Here is an 18863-nt window from a genome sequence, read left to right on the forward strand (position 1 = left end):
TCATCTAAAAAAAAAAAACAATTTTTCCTGAAACCACCTTGGATTAATAATCGATGATTCAGATATCATAGCATTAAATGCAGAGGAAACAGAAAAATGGTAGATGGTCTAAACGACCAAAAGTTTGATGATAAAGAAAGGAGTGTTGGGAACGCTCGATAGAAAATTGGGTATTGAAAAACATATTGAGCTATCTATGAAGAAGACCAAGGACAAATACAAAGACCATACCATATATTCAAAGAATCCCGATAATTCTGGATCCAATGAAACCTTCAATGAATACCTTGCTCCGTATTCATGTTAAAATCTTGCGGAAAGTCTTTCCCCATCAACCATCGAACATAGAAATTTCAAAATATCATCATCAATATCTTCGATATTTCTGAGGATATTTTCATAAATATTCTTGTCCGAAATTATATACCTCCTCGTGCTTCCTGTGTATCATTATATTGAAAACATTCAATAGAAATTTAGTACTGAAAAGCGGATTATGCGAAACTATGAAGGAAGCCGTGGACAAATCACAAAGAATAAGTTTGACTTCAAAGAATCCAAATGATTCTATTTCTGATGAAGTCTTTAGCAAATACCTTGCTTCCGAATCTAAACCCTTACGGATAAATCTTCTTCATCATCCATCGATATTAGAAATTCCAAGATATCATCGTATCTTTCATTATAAATATCCTCCATATTTCTGAAGATATTTTCATAAGTATTCTTATCTGAAATCATTAATCTCTTCATGATATCAGTGTTACATCATATAGAAACTGTTAGTTTCTATATTCTGTAAACTTTCAAGCTTAAAAATATGAATGTTATTGAAGTAATGTTGGGAACTGATGCATGAGTTAGTATAATATAATGACACTTGATCAACGTGATTATATTACAGTAAGTCATGTTGAGTTTCTAAATGGAACATGATGATTCACAGATTATAACGTCATCATGTGACATGTTACATAACTCTTTCATTCTGATTAACTTCTGAACATATCAAGAAAATATATTCTTGATAGTTCTATTCTCAGTGACTCTGGTAATTTGACAAATCAAATCGTGTTATTACGTTCTTTCTTGTTTAGAACATTATATTCATTCGAAACTCCATACTTACGAATTCTGGACAATTACAAGAGATGTCCAATCATAAAAAGAAGAAACGAAGGGACAAAGCTCCAAAAGAAATAGAAATTGGAGTATAAATCGCAGCAAAGAGGAAGGAGTATTAACTGTGGATGACAATGATTATAGAAAACAGATATAGGGACATTGAAGTATAAGGAAAGATATAAAGCCCGATAACAACACCTAAATTACAAACCGTATATATCAATGTTTATCGCAACATAAAGACACGGGAGAATTATAAGTACTATAACCCCAAAGGCAAAGTAGAAGTAAGCAGATTCCTCTGGTGGAAGTTGGAAAAGAAGAATAATTGTTGCGATAATAAGGATGAGGACAAGGATCAGAACCGGATTAAGCATTATTATAATCTTTTGGATGTAAGAACTAAGAAAGAGAGTATAGGAATGGTGAGAATAACGGATCGTAAGAATTTAATTTATAAAGGGAATATCAGACGTAGTAATCGGGGCAGATCACCGTATTTAATTAAAGAGATCTTAACTTCCATAAATCCCGAAGAATCAAATCTTATAGATCTTCAAGATTTTCTTTTAAATCCCTTGAATTTCGGAATTCAACCAAGACCACGTCACAAGCTAAGACGCACCTTATTTTCTAATTTCCACCGTGACTACGTCAAAAGTTAAATCTCGATCTCAATCTGTTATGACAGCTTCATTTATGCGCTTCACCTAATCGAATAGTTTTATCTATATTAGTCAATAATGATAAAACTCAATTTATCAACTCATATTTGTCATGAAAACATTTTTATTGTTAGTCATGACCACCTCACTCAAATTTCGGAACGAAATTTCTTTAACGGGTAGGTACTGTGATGACCCGGGAATTTTCGACCAAATTTAAACTTGAATCTTATATGGTTTCGATACGATAAGCAAAGTCTGAAATGTTGAGTCTTGAAAATTTTGAAACTATGTTCATATATTCAAGTACATTTGATTATTTTCCCTACGATTCACGGACCTTTAATTGTAAACAGAAATATAAATAATTATATATGTAAATAAATATATATATGATAAAATAATTATATTAATGAATTATTATGAGAATGAGTTAGTATGAAAAATAACATAAACTTGTTATAGCGTACTCTGAGATTACTTCAATATAATATATTTATTTACTTGATAATTAAAATATAATTAAGTATGTAGTAATTGAAATATATACATATTTATTGGTTGTATGTATGATATAATAAATTAAATATTCAAGATAGATTATTATATAATAGATATTATAAATATGAAATAATTAATAAATAAAAGTAATAATATATTAAATATAATTACAAGTTGAAAATATAAATGTATTAGTAATATTATCATTACTTTCAATATTACTACTAATAATAACATCAATAATAGTATCACTATTATTATTATTATTATTATTATTATTATTATTATTATTATTATTATTATTATTATTATTATTATTATCATCATCATTATAGCTATTATTATTAGAAAAGGATACAATCTATTATTAATATCATTAATATGAGTATTATTATTATGTGATTCATTAAATTTGTTATATGATTTATATTTTTATAAATATTATTAAATTAGTATTATTATTGTTAATAATGTATTTATTAATTACTAATATTAATTAATATTATAAAAACAAGAAGAAAAAAAAGGGTACAAATCTGTACAATGTCAATTTTTTTCTTCTTACCTTCATGATCGATTTTTTCTTGTCTGCGAATCTATTAACAGTCAAATTCCAAGGCAGAAACATACAAATACAGTTACCAATCAATATCAACTTAATATTTTTTTTTTATTATTTCTGTACTAATTTTGTCTGAGGCATTTGTCGATCTACTTTCTGTGATATAACAGACATTTTGTCTCAGGATGTAGAAATTAACTAGACGTCCCAAAATCATAATTAATTATACAAACTCCCTATTACTAAAAATCAAACAGTTTTGTTATTTAATTTTTTTTCCTTTCTACTGCTCGATATATTCTGTATATGTATATTTTTTTAAAATGTCGAATTCTTAATAATTTCTAAAATCCTTTAATGCAGGGATGTTATACCTCATGTGATTAAACTATCTTCAAAGTTTCAAATTTCAATTTTTCATATCGTGTTAGAATTCGAGAAGTCAAAGTTCTATTTTAAATGTCAACATTTTTGTTCATCCTAAAATTCGAAGGCATATTGATGTTTACAATTAAATTAACGATTTCAAAGGTTTTTAGGAGTGATTTGAAACACCTTTCGTGTTATAACCTTTGCCTATAACGTACCAAAGATCAAAATCAATTTTTTTTTTTTTGTGAAACACGAAGAACAGCAGGTCGGTATTTTTTTTTTTTTTTACTTTGTTTAATTGAACAAAGAGTTCATTACAGGTTGTTTACTTTTATTATTAAATTTCAAGTTTTTGAAACGAACCTCTATTCGTTATTTGTTAAGAGTGGGGGTTCTCTGTTTGACTAATTGATGTGAGGAAGAAGAAAGTATAAGAATAAGATAAAACGGGTTTTAATAAATTCATAGGGGAATTAAAACAGAAAAGATAAAATGGAAGAATGGCTGTGTACTTGGTCGGGTTTCGAGAGGTCTCGGGTTCGAACCCTGGCAGGGTCATTATATTTCTTTTTGGGCGAAATTTTGAGGTAGTTTTCTTTTATTATTATTATTATTATTTTTATTATTATTATTATTATTATTATTATTATTATTATTATTATTATTATTATTATTATTATTATTATTATTATTATTATTGTTATTGTTATTGTTATTGTTATGTTGTTATTAGTGATATGATTATTAACACTATGAAAATAATAAAAATTTATTATTATTATCATTCATATTAGAAATTGTATCATTGTATCATTATTAGTATTATTATTATTAATAAATTAAGTATGATTATTAATCTTATCATTAATATTATTATTAATATGATTATTAGTATTGTTATTATTAAACTTAATTATCATTATTATTATTATTCATACTAAAGTTATTATTTTGTTATCACTAAAATTATATTATTATAAATAGATATTTTCATATACAACACATTACACTCTACTCTTATCATTAAAAAGATATTAATTAAGCAAAATACAAAAGGTATTAACTAATGTATAAATATTTTTTTATCATATATAAACTTTTATATAAATTTTGTTATTAATGATAAATAATAGTTATATAAAACATATAAACTAAATATATTAAATTTATCTAAATAATATATATAGTATAACAAGTATATTAATAATAGCAATTTATATATATATATAAATATATAGTTGCTCGATTACGATTATATGTTCTAATATATATATATATATATATATATATATATATATATATATATATATATATATATATATATATAAATAAATGATATAGGTTCGTGAATCCGAGGCCAACCCTATACTTATTCAATGTCGTTCTATGTATTTTTACTACAAAATACATTAGGTGTGTTTCATTAATCCCTTTTTAAATGCTTTTGCAATATATATTTTTGGGACTGAGAATACATGCGCTGCTTTTATAATTGTTTTACGAAATAGACACAAGTAATCGAAACTACATTCTATGGTTGGATTATCTAATCGAATATGCCCTTTTTATTAAGTCTGGTAATCTAAGAATTAGGGAACAGACACCCTAATTGACGCGAACTCTAAAGATAGATCTATCGGGCCCAACAAGCCCCATCCAAAGTACCGGATGCTTTAGTACTTCGAAAATTATATCATGTCCGAAGGAGGATCCCGGAATGATGGGGATATTCTAATATACATATTGTGAATGTCGGTTACCAGGTGTTCAATCCATATGAATGATATTTTTGTCTCTATGTATGGGACGTATGCTTATGAGAAATGGGAATATGAAATCTTATGGTCTATTAAAATTATGAAATGATTATTTATGTTAAACTAATGAACTCACTAACCTTTTGGTTGACACTTGAAAGCATGTTTATTCTCAGGTATGAAAGAAACATTTCCGCTGTGCATTTGCTCATTTTAAAGACAGTATTTGGAGTCGATCATCGCAATGGAACCAGTTGTTGGTGACTTTGTCCAGATGGATTAGGACGGGTCCTCACAGTTGGTATCAGAGCGGTGGTCTTAGTGAACCAGGTCTTGCATTAGTATGTCTAACTGATAGTTGTTAGGATGCATTAGTGAGTCTGGACTTCGACCGTGTCTGCATGTCAAAAGTTTTGCTTATCATTTTTGTCGGAAATCATCTGTTTATCATCCCTAGGAAATTACCTGCTTATCATTCTTAGTCTAGACACATTTTACTGCAATGATTGCATGAATAGTGTATGGATAAAATTTGTATCTTAGCGTATCTGCTAATTCATATCTTAGCTTATATATTATTGTTATCTTTACCTGACAGCTTCCGTAGATTCCTCCGTAACTTATGAGATTTTAGTATTACATATGCATATGTCAATTATGTATTGCAGGATACTAATCTACATCCTATAATCTATTTCTTATCGAAAATCCTTCATCTGATCGTACGAGATAAATTCTTCAACTAGTTCGAGTCCCTCGGATTTCGACAGCTACTCCGATAGTTATCCCGACAATTATTCCGAATGGATAGCCATCTAAGCTCCGGAAGCAACGTCATCAGAATGAATCAACCAAACATCCATCCCCAATTCATCTAATGGATTCGTAGTCGACTTAATCAATAGAGACGCGCAGAAGGCGATCCCTTCCATTAACCGAATATCTCACCACGACTATATCATAACTCAGATTCTAAACCTTATTCATCCGCTCGTTCCGACCGTCAATCATCCCGGAGTAATACAAGAAGTCATTGAACTTCGCGCTCTAGTAATCAATTTGGAGAATATGGTACAAAACGTACCAGCTTCAGCAACATCACCAGCACCAACATTAATACCAGTACCACCAACAACTCAAGTTCACATCATACACCTCAACATCTAATTATCTACCTCGAGCATAATCATCAATCTGCGAATCGTTCTACATCATTTATCTTCGTTCGACATAACGATTATGTAATCTTCAATGTTTTAGAGGTTATATATTCTAGTTCAAACGGTAAATCAAATGAGATTAATATTATAATTACTCATTAAATCTATAATTACATCTGAAGAAAATATATATGTAAGTATATTTTCATAAAGATTGTAATAAAAAAAAAATTCTTTCGTATAAACTGTTAATGGTGAAAATATTTTAACGGGTAGGTAATACCCGAGGAATATTTAGATTTCACTTTAATAGGTTATACTGTACATTCTTCGAATATGATTCAACATCCATTTACTATCCTACTTACATCTACAGAGATACAAATCTGTTCACCGCAGAATAACCATTTTTTTTATTCAATTTCATATTTGGATTTTGATTTATCACAATCCAACAAGTGGCATAATGAAGAAAACATTGGACAAAATAAAAGTTGTTAGAAACAAACGAATTAACTAATTGAAATTTTGTTAAGAATCCACGCTAACTGTTCCTAGCTAACTGATTACATTTTAGTTACCGCAGTTTACTTATCGCAATTTAATTATCGCAATTTTATTTATCGTTATTTAATTTCTATTATTTACTTTACGCACTTTATTTATCGCCATTTAATTTCTGTTATTTATTTTACGCACTTTAAATATCGGGACACGTATACAAAGTTTTGACATAACATATCGACACATCTATATATATTATTTGGAATCACCATAGACACTCTATATCCAGTAATGATCGAGTTCTCTATACAGGATTGAGGTTGATTCTATAATAATATATGTACTTTGAGTTGTGATCGAGTCTGAGACGTATACGGGTCACGACACATATTAATTAATTCGAATATTATATATTAAACTATATATGAATTATTGGACTGTCAACTGTGGACTATCGACTGTGGACTAATAACATTGGACAATTAAAATGAATTAAAATAAATTAAAATATTGATTATAACATATGAAACTAAACAATTCTTCAAGTTTCCACTTGATTACATCTTAAACCTCGTTGTATCTCGACGATTACAATATGCGTTCAAATCTTTCATGATTCTTGAAAACACCTTAATCGAGAGGATAAACCAATCGCACATCATCTACGGGAAGAAAAGATTGATGCATATAGTTATGCACCTGAAAACACTCGGAACCTAAGTAAATGTTAAACACGTATCTGTGTTAAATTATTTTGGCATTGTTATTACCAAAAATAACTTTGCAATTCCTTTTCAAAATTAGTCAATTTTGTCACAGCTCCATCAAGTCAACTTCGACTTTTCATTCGAAACAACCTTATTATAATCTTGATATATATACGCGTGCTCTTTTATTGTTACCAGGGAACCTTTCATATTCCATCATATTACCATCAGCGTTTAATCATCTAAAAAAAAAAAACAATTTTTCCTGAAACCACCTTGGATTAATAATCGATGATTCAGATATCATAGCATTAAATGCAGAGGAAACAGAAAAATGGTAGATGGTCTAAACGACCAAAAGTTTGATGATAAAGAAAGGAGTGTTGGGAACGCTAGATAGAAAATTGGGTATTGAAAAACAGATTGAGCTATATATGAAGAAGACCAAGGACAAATACAAGGACCATACCATATATTCAAAGAATCCAGGTAATTCTGGATCCAATGAAACCTTCAATGAATACCTTGCTCCGTACTCATGTTAAAATCTTGCGGAAAGTCTTTCCCCATCAACCATCGAACATAGAAATTTCAAAATATCATCATCAATATCTTCGATATTTCTGAGGATATTTTCATAAATATTCTTGTCCGAAATTATATACCTCCTCGTGCTTCCTGTGTATCATTATATTGAAAACATTCAATAGAAATTTAGTACTGAAAAGCGAATTATGCGAAACTATGAAGGAAGCCGTGGACAAATCACAAAGAATAAGTTTGACTTCAAAGAATCTAAATGATTCTATTTCTGATGAAGTCTTTAGCAAATACCTTGCTTCCGAATCTAAACCCTTACGGATAAATCTTCTTCATCATCCATCGATATTAGAAATTCCAAGATATCATCGTATCTTTCATTATAAATATCCTCCATATTTCTGAAGATATTTTCATAAGTATTCTTATCTGAAATCATTAATCTCTTCATGATATCAGTGTTACATCATATAGAAACTGTTAGTTTCTATATTCTGTAAACTTTCAAGCTTAAAAATATGAATGTTATTGAAGTAATGTTGGGAACTGATGCATGAGTTAGTATAATATAATGACACTTGATCAACGTGATTATATTACAGTAAGTCATGTTGAGTTTCTAAATGGAACATGATGATTCACAGATTATAACGTCATCATGTGACATGTTACATAACTCTTTCATTCTGATTAACTTCTGAACATATCAAGAAAATATATTCTTGATAGTTCTATTCTCAGTGACTCTGGTAATTTGACAAATCAAATCGTGTTATTACGTTCTTTCTTGTTTAGAACATTATATTCATTCGAAACTCCATACTTACGAATTCTGGACAATTACAAGAGATGTCCAATCATAAAAAGAAGAAACGAAGGGACAAAGCTCCAAAAGAAATAGAAATTGGAGTATAAATCGCAGCAAAGAGGAAGGAGTATTAACTGTGGATGACAATGATTATAGAAAACAGATATAGGGACATTGAAGTATAAGGAAAGATATAAAGCCCGATAACAACACCTAAATTACAAACCGTATATATCAATGTTTATCGCAACATAAAGACACGGGAGAATTATACGTACTATAACCCCAAAGGCAAAGTAGAAGTAAGCAGATTCCTCTGGTGGAAGTTGGAAAAGAAGAATAATTGTTGCGATAATAAGGATGAGGACAAGGATCAGAACCGGATTAAGCATTATTATAATCTTTTGGATGTAAGAACTAAGAAAGAGAGTATAGGAATGGTGAGAATAACGGATCGTAAGAATTTAATTTATAAAGGGAATATCAGACATAGTAATCGGGGCAGATCACCGTATTTAATTAAAGAGATCTTAACTTCCATAAATCCCGAAGAATCAAATCTTATAGATCTTCAAGATTTTCTTTTAAATCCCTTGAATTTCGGAATTCAACCAAGACCACGTCACAAGCTAAGACGCACCTTATTTTCTAATTTCCACCGTGACTACGTCAAAAGTTAAATCTCGATCTCAATCTGTTGTGACAGCTTCATTTATGCGCTTCACCTAATCGAATAGTTTTATCTATATTAGTCAATAATGATAAAACTCAATTTATCAACTCATATTTGTCATGAAAACATTTTTATTGTTAGTCATGACCACCTCACTCAAATTTCGGGACGAAATTTCTTTAACGGGTAGGTACTGTGATGACCCGGGAATTTTCGACCAAATTTAAACTTGAATCTTATATGGTTTCGATACGATAAGCAAAGTCTGAAATGTTGAGTTTTGAAAATTTTGAAACTATGTTCATATATTCAAGTACATTTGATTATTTTCCCTACGATTCACGGACCTTTAATTGTAAACAGAAATATAAATAATTATATATGTAAATAAATATATATATGATAAAATAATTATATTAATGAATTATTATGAGAATGAGTTAGTATGAAAAATAACATAAACTTGTTATAGCGTACTCTGAGATTACTTCAATATAATATATTTATTTACTTGATAATTAAAATATAATTAAGTATGTAGTAATTGAAATATATACATATTTATTGGATGTATGTATGATATAATAAATTAAATATTCAAGATAGATTATTATATAATAGATATTATAAATATGAAATAATTAATAAATAAAAGTAATAATATATTAAATATAATTACAAGTTGAAAATATAAATGTATTAGTAATATTATCATTACTTTCAATATTACTACTAATAATAACATCAATAATAGTATCACTATTATTATTATTATTATTATTATTATTATTATTATTATTATTATTATTATTATTATTATTATTATTATTATTATTATTATTATTATTATTATTATTATTATTATTATCATCATCATTATAGCTATTATTATTAGAAAAGGATACAATCTATTATTAATATCATTAATATGAGTATTATTATTATGTGATTCATTAAATTTGTTATATGATTTATATTTTTATAAATATTATTAAATTAGTATTATTATTGTTAATAATGTATTTATTAATTACTAATATTAATTAATATTATAAAAACAAGAGAAAAAAAAAGGGTACAAATCTGTACAATGTCAATTTTTTTCTTCTTACCTTCATGATCGATTTTTTCTTGTCTGCGAATCTATTAACAGTCAAATTCCAAGGCAGAAACATACAAATACAGTTACCAATCAAGATCAACTTAATATTTTTTTTTTATTATTTCTGTACTAATTTTGTCTGAGGCATTTGTCGATCTACTTTCTGTGATATAACAGACATTTTGTCTCAGGATGTAGAAATTAACTAGACGTCCCAAAATCATAATCAATTATACAAACTCCCTATTACTAAAAATCAAACAGTTTTGTTATTTAATTTTTTTTCCTTTCTACTGCTCGATATATTCTGTATATGTATATTTTTTCAAAATGTCGAATTCTTAATAATTTCTAAAATCCTTTAATGCAGGGATGTTATACATCATGTGATTAAACTATCTTCAAAGTTTCAAATTTCAATTTTTCATATCGTGTTAGAATTCGAGAAGTCAAAATTCTATTTTAAATGTCAACATTTTTGTTCATCCTAAAATTCGAAGGCATATTGATGTTTACAATTAAATTAACGATTTCAAAGGTTTTTAGGAGTGATTTGAAACACCTTTCGTGTTATAACCTTTGCCTATAACGTACCAAAGATCAAAATCAATTTTTTTTTTGTGAAACACGAAGAACAGCAGGTCGGTATTTTTTTTTTTTTTTTTTTTACTTTGTTTAATTGAACAAAGAGTTCATTACAGGTTGTTTACTTTTATTATTAAATTTCAAGTTTTTGAAACGAACCTCTATTCGTTATTTGTTAAGAGTGGGGGTTCTCTGTTTGACTAATTGATGTGAGGAAGAAGAAAGTATAAGAATAAGATAAAACGGGTTTTAATAAATTCATAGGGGAATTAAAACAGAAAATATAAAATGGAAGAATGGCTGTGTACTTGGTCGGGTTTCGAGAGGTCTCGGGTTCAAACCCTGGCAGGGTCATTATATTTCTTTTTGGGCCAAATTTTGAGGTAGTTTTCTTTTATTATTATTATTATTATTATTATTATTATTATTATTATTATTATTATTATTATTATTATTATTATTATTATTATTATTATTATTGTTATTGTTATTGTTATGTTGTTATTAGTGATAAGATTATTAACACTATGAAAATAATAAAAATTTATTATTATTATCATTCATATTAGAAATTGTATCATTGTATCATTATTAGTATTATTATTATTATTAATAATAAATTAAGTATGATTATTAATCTTATCATTAATATTATTATTAATATGATTATTAGTATTGTTATTATTAAACTTAATTATCATTATTATTATTATTCATAATAAAGTTATTATTTTGTTATCACTAAAATTATATTATTATAAATAGATATTTTCATATACAACACATTACACTCGACTCTTATCATTAAAAATATATTAATTAAGCAAAATACAAAAGGTATTAACTAATGTATAAATATTTTTTTTTATCATATATGAACTTTTATATAAATTTTGTTATTAATGATAAATAATAGTTATATAAAACATATAAACTAAATATATTAAATTTATCTAAATAATATATATAGTATAACAAGTATATTAATAATAGCAATTTATATATATATATAAATATATAGTTGCTCGATTAAGATTATATGTTCTAATATATATATATATATAAATAAATGATATAGGTTCGTGAATCCGAGGCCAACCCTATACTTATTCAATGTCGTTCTATGTATTTTTACTACAAAATACATTAGGTGAGTTTCATTAATCCCTTTTGAAATGCTTTTGCAATATATATTTTTGGGACTGAGAATACATGCGCTGTTTTTATAATTGTTTTACGAAATAGACACAAGTAATCGAAACTACATTCTATGGTTGGATTATCTAATCGAATATGCCCTTTTTATTAAGTCTGGTAATCTAAGAATTAGGGAACAGACACCCTAATTGACGCGAACTCTAAAGATAGATCTATCGGGCCCAACAAGCCCCATCCAAAGTACCGGATGCTTTAGTACTTCGAAAATTATATCATGTCCGAAGGAGGATCCCAGAATGATGGGGATATTCTAATATACATATTGTGAATGTCGGTTACCAGGTGTTCAATCCATATGAATGATATTTTTGTCTCTATGTATGGGACGTATGCTTATGAGAAATGGGAATATGAAATCTTATGGTCTATTAAAATTATGAAATGATTATTTATGTTAAACTAATGAACTCACCAACCTTTTGGTTGACACTTGAAAGCATGTTTATTCTCAGGTATGAAAGAAACATTTCCGCTGTGCATTTGCTCATTTTAAAGACAGTATTTGGAGTCGTTCATCGCAATGGAACCAGTTGTTGGTGACTTTGTCCAGATGGATTAGGACGGGTCCTCACACGTAATATATTGAATCTTCCTTGAAGGACACCAAATGTTCGCTCGACATCTTTTCGTGCACTTTCTTGAAAACGTGTAAACTTTGTTGATGGCTCGTCGGTTGGGGATTGGTATGCTTTGATAAGTGTAGCCCAATCCGGATAAATACCGTCGGTGAGATAATAACCATGTGTGTAGTCATGACCATTTACTGTAAATGGTGAAGGTGGAGCAGACCCGTTCTTAAGAGAATCAAACAACGGGGAACGGTTTAACACATTGATGTCATTGTTAGAACCTGCAACACCAAAATATGCGTGTCATATCCACATAGCATACGAAGCTACAGCTTCGAGAATAAGAGATGGTTTTTTTTATGCACACTTGTGTATTGACCTTGTCATGCAATGGGACAATTTTTCCATTCCCAATGCATGCAATCGATGCTCCCAATCATCCCCCTAAAACCATGCTTTGTTTCGTGCCTTTCGTATATTCGTTGAATATCACGTGCAATTGGTTTACGTAGATATTCTTGTTGGTACAAATCAGTAACACACAAACAAAAGTTGTCTAAACAGTTTAATGGGGTTAGCTCACTCATATGCAAATATTCCACCCACATATCACCCCCCATACCGTACGCCAACAGCGTAATGCAGATGTGCACTTTTAAGATATATTAAAACTTTGAGGACCAACGGCGTCGTATGCGTGCCTAAAATATGCAAAGTGTGCGGGTAAAGGATTAATAGTGCAGTCGCGTATACCTGCTATGATACGCTCGAATAATTGTGGACTCATCCGATAACGTCTTTTAAATTTGTGATCGGGAAACGTAGGTTGTTCAGCAAAATAGTCTCTGTGTAGACGTACAGCCGCACCTTCGTGATCCCTAGGGATATAGATTTGGGCTCGCCGAGGTCGTTGACTTGGGCCCTCATCAGCTTCTCGGTCTAGCTCTTCGGCGCACGGACGCATAACACTTAATAACATTTCATCGTCCGAAGAATCATCATCGACGATCTTTAAATAGACATCCATTTTGATTAAAATGTGATAGTTGATGTGACAGTAGAAATTGAAATTGGAAAGTGAATGAGAGTGTGTTTGAAATTGTATTTTTATATTGTATATATATAGAGAAAATTAAATTTTTTAATTAATATATGTATATATCCGTTAGTTTTTGATGGTTTGTATATCTCCACGTCGCCACAATAGTTCAACACGCACCGCACCTACTTCTCTCGTGTTAGCTTGATGCACGCGGCCGAAAATATGGTCCAACACGCCACGCTAGGGTGTGTTGAATGGCGTGTTGGCTAACACACTCCCGAGCACGTACGCGTTAAAGTAGGTCTAACAATCTATCTAATATCTAATTTATACTATTAAACTATGTTTGAACTTATAAATAAAAAGAGTGAAACAAAGTGTCGAATGGCCTTTGGTAATAAAAGTGTTATTTATCAACATTGTTTTAATTCTTATGTTTTAAATTTATTATTAGTATTATTATTATTATTATTATTATTATTATTATTATTATTATTATTATTATTATTATTATTATTATTATTATTATTATTATTATTTTTATTATTAAATTTATTATTATTATTATTATTATTATTATTATTATTATTATTATTATTATTATTATTATTATTATTATTATATAGTCATATAAAGCTCTAAAATGATGATGTCATCATTAAGTTAATTACACTTTAATTTTCATAATGATGATGTCATAATTATATATTAATGTAATTAAAAAAATAATACAAAATCTTTTATAAAAGGAAATAATAATCTCTCCTAAATTGTAATTTTAATTTTTTAAAAAATTAAAAAAGCATTTATTATTACTAATAATAATTATAATTATTATTATTATTAAAAATATAAATACTCAACTTTGAGCGAACTTTATTATTATTATTTACTTTTAATATATTAATTATAATTATAATTATTATATTATTAATATTCAAATATGGATTCTTTTTACTAAATTAATTATGTTACATATGTATGCGAAAATACATGTCTCTATATATTTTCAAAACAACGACAAGTTTCTTAGTCAAACGGGTCATTAAAATAAATGACTTTAGCATTTACATTCACTTAATACCTAAAACATGTCATTAAATTGTTTCGTTTAAACAAAACCTTAATTTCACGGGTCATTTTACTAGTTATTATTATTATTATTATTATTATTATTATTATTATTATTATTATTATTATTATTATTATTATATTAATTGAGTTTTTTTTACTTAGTCCTTAAGAACTAAATTTGAGCATAAACGGTCTTGTAAATCAAGTTCCACTATCATTTCAAAAAAAATCCTCCTTTGTATGGCTTTGAAGGACTCCCACACTCCGAGTCAATCTCTTTCTTCACAGAGACAAAATGAGTCGTAGCCCTGAAATAGAATGGTTACACCCGACCCTTTCTTTAAAGCCAAACTCACATAAGCCAACGAAATAGAAGATATATCAGCAACCAGCCCTCCAGAAGAAATCTTGGGCCCAAACCACAATCAAATGGACCATCAGAATTGTACGGCCCTCCAACACCTTCGTACAGCCCAGCTTGCAGAACTTGTACACAATCGGCCCATTTAGACTCTCTGGTACTTGAGCATGCGGCCCAATAACAGATGAAGTGGACAATTGACCAAGCTTCGGTAGAACTTGATGAATAAAGGAACCGATATCAGACTATAGACCCTCGAAGTTCGAACCAGAAACAGAGACAAATTCGCATTTTTTTTCATTCTCATATTCTTCATCATCGAACTACCAGTCCTCCATAACTGATTGAAGTAAGTTATCATTTATCCATACTTGTTCCTAACTGCCCTAACATAAGAAACCCTAATCACATTTAAACCGTTCATTTTCTCCCCAAATCATGTCGGACCCAAATAACCACCTTCCACCTGACCTCGTCGAATCAATTCTCCTTTTTATGCCAGCTAAATCCCTAGGCCGTTTCAAATCGGTTTCAAAACGATGGTACTCACTCATTTCCAGTTCCAATTTTATTAAAACTGTTATTCATAAGTCTGATATAATAATAAAAAATAATAAATGAAGCGTTATAAAATGATATTCATTCAGGTCTCCTCGTGGTGGCTTCTTTCTTCTCGTTCCCTATTTTCCTCGTATCTCGCCGATTTCTCACCCCGCTTGGATGAGTTGTTGTTACTATTATTAGTTCTTTCAAACATGGCCACGCCGTCCCGCGTACTTATTCTCGATGGGTTTGTCTCATTAGTTAGAGATTACATATATATCCCGAGATTTGTTTTGTCCTTGAAGTTCAAACTATCGAGGTCTTTGGTGGGGTTGAAAATCTATGCAACTAGTTCAAATTTGTTGGGCATGTTTAGGTGGTTTGAGATTGAACTATTTAAATATCTTTTACATTGGGTGTTTCGCCCTTATTATGTGTAACATGTAGAGAAACTTGCACGTGTAAGCGTTCATTGAGTTGTGGGCAACAACTATTCTCGAATTAAGGGTTGCTTATCTTTTTGTCGTATTGTCAAAAGATACACGCTAACAAATGTGATTCTACGATTTAAACTTTCAATGGAGTTGTGAGTTTGAGACGTGCAAAAGACTGAGAGTTTTATGTGCTTCAATTGTTTTTTATTAATCTTGTCAATCATACTTGCATAATAAGTAAATTATTAAAGAAATTCGATATTAAAAAAAGAATAATTATACATTATAATTTATTAAAGAGAGTTTACAAACTTAATTATGGTATTCTTAACCATTGTCCATTATTATAGATTAACTAAAGATATTAAATTACACTTAGTACGGAGTATATTTTAGATTTAAAACTAAAAATATGGTGAACAATCAAGATTCTTAAAACTTGATGGAATAATTTGAAACGTTAGCTATATTTTGAAAAATATTTGTAAAATTACCATTACCATGATTATTTTAAAACGTGGCTTACAAACTCCCAAACCCTAACCCAAATAAGTGAACTACCATTTGGGCATTTTCATCATCATCATCTTCTTCTTCTTCTTCTTCTACAGTTCGACTGGCTACCAATCCTCCATTTTCTTGGTCTGTTACTGGAGCTACTTCGCCTTCATCGTATAATTAATCGAAGTAAGTCATCATTATCTCATACTCGTTTCCTCTCCTTTTTGTTTGACTGCCCTAACAAACCCTAATTACATTTTCCCCAAATCATGTCTGTCGTCAATTACCTTCCACCGGAACTTATCGAAGCAATTTTACCTCTTCTTCCAGCTAAATCCCTAGGCCGTTTCAAATCGGTTTCAAAACAATGGTACTCTCTTATTTCTAGTCCCAATTTTATCAAAACCCTAATTGTTAACTGCAATAAAAACAACCCCAATCCTAACCCCACCCACCTGATTTTATATCCAAGATCTGATGATTTGTGTAATGTTGATTCACCAAATTATTCGCTTGATATAAAACAACTCAACACCCAAATCACACCCGTAACCCTAACTGCTAAAAGCCCAATTTTATATCAACCATGGTATTCGACACGAGTGTCTTGCAACGGGCTTCTTTTAGTCTATCGTGTGTCTGACGTATTATGTTTAGTAAATCCAACAACAGGAAAGACCTTGAAACTTCCAAATTCTGGCGGATTCAGTTATGATGCATATGGATTTGGTTATGATTCTCTTACGGATGATTATAAAGTTATCTTCCTTTATCGTATGAGAGTTCCAGGTTCTGATCCCGATAGCCATTTTGTAGGCGTATATAGTTTACGTAACAATTCATCTAGCGTGTTGCCTAATTCCTCTTACAAACATTATAGATATCATCGACAACAAGGGTTACTCTTAAACAATATTCTTCACTGGGTAGTAACAAACACGCGCGACTTTAGAGTGACTATTTTTGCCTTTAATTTAGCTAATGATGAATTTCATGAAATCGAAATACCGTATTCATTTCTGAGTTGGCGTCATTTAACCAACGTCTTTAATTTTGGTGAGAAATTAGTTGCTGTTTTGTACGATCATAGAGACTTTATTGAATTGTGGGTGATGGAGGAGTATGGGGTTTCAAAGTCTCTGACGAAACTTTGTACCATTAAAAACAACATCGATATATGTTTTGAGGTCTTTGCTCAAGTCAGCAATCGGGAGATTTTGTTGGGTAATAATAGGGCGAATGAAAGTTTTATATACAATTTGGATGAAAGAAGATGCACAAGTGTAACAACAGTTAAAGGGTACCCAGAAGGATTCATGGTTTCTGGTACGTATGTTGAAAGCCTTGAATCATTTGAACGTTTCGGTTAGAGCAACACTTGTTTTATTTCATTAACATTTATGTGTGCAGTATGTCTATGTCTGTAATGTATATATCTAACATGTTATGGGATATTTTTGATTATTTAAGCCTCATTCATCAACCAAACATTTAAAATTCCAGTAAGCCTTGCAGTGTGTGCCTATATTGTGTCTAGTTTTGGATATTGAAACCAATGGGATGATTAAAAATTTGTGATACAAAGAGAGTGAGTTCAGTATTCTATATGTTTGAATATTCTTTCCTCCTTTTATTACAGAGCATAAAATGTGTAGTTCAGTACTCTGTATGTAACAAGAAATTGTCTAGTTGAATTGATGTTTGTTTTATTAACTGAGAATATGTAACTGCTTGTTCTCATAATCCATGCTATGATATGTGTAACATATGTAAAAGGCTATATCTAAGCTGACTTGGTGATTGTTTTATGGGATATTTTTGATGATTAAAGCCTCATTCATCAACCAAACATTTAATATTCACAACTAACTTAGATGGAAACATATTGCAAATACATTAATGCTAATCAAAGTAGATTTAAGAAGTATGATACTTGATAATAAAGTAGATGTTTTATTCAAATGTGTTTTAAGTATATAGACTGCACATTTAATTTTGGACTGTATGAGTTGCTGAGTTGAAGTGAAAAGGTGAATGATTCTTACTTTGAAACAGACTCG

At 29.4% G+C, this 18863-nt stretch overlaps 1 protein-coding gene across 1 annotated transcript; it reads left to right on the plus strand.

Annotated features, from left to right (window-relative positions):
* Positions 1 to 17072: 17072 nt before the first annotated feature.
* On the plus strand, positions 17073 to 18173 carry LOC139867792 (F-box/kelch-repeat protein At3g06240-like). The gene has a single exon (XM_071856145.1). The coding sequence runs from the start codon at positions 17073 to 17075 to the stop codon at positions 18171 to 18173; it is 1101 nt and encodes a 366-aa protein (XP_071712246.1).
* Positions 18174 to 18863: the final 690 nt, after the last annotated feature.

This window comes from Rutidosis leptorrhynchoides, chromosome 9 (genome assembly GCF_046630445.1).
Source record: "Rutidosis leptorrhynchoides isolate AG116_Rl617_1_P2 chromosome 9, CSIRO_AGI_Rlap_v1, whole genome shotgun sequence".
Lineage (NCBI taxonomy): Eukaryota > Viridiplantae > Streptophyta > Magnoliopsida > Asterales > Asteraceae > Rutidosis > Rutidosis leptorrhynchoides.

Excerpts from the sequence above, each read along its gene's own strand:
- LOC139867792 (XM_071856145.1), top strand. The coding sequence starts at position 17,073 with ATGTCTGTCGTCAATTACCTTCCACCGGAACTTATCGAAGCAATTTTA.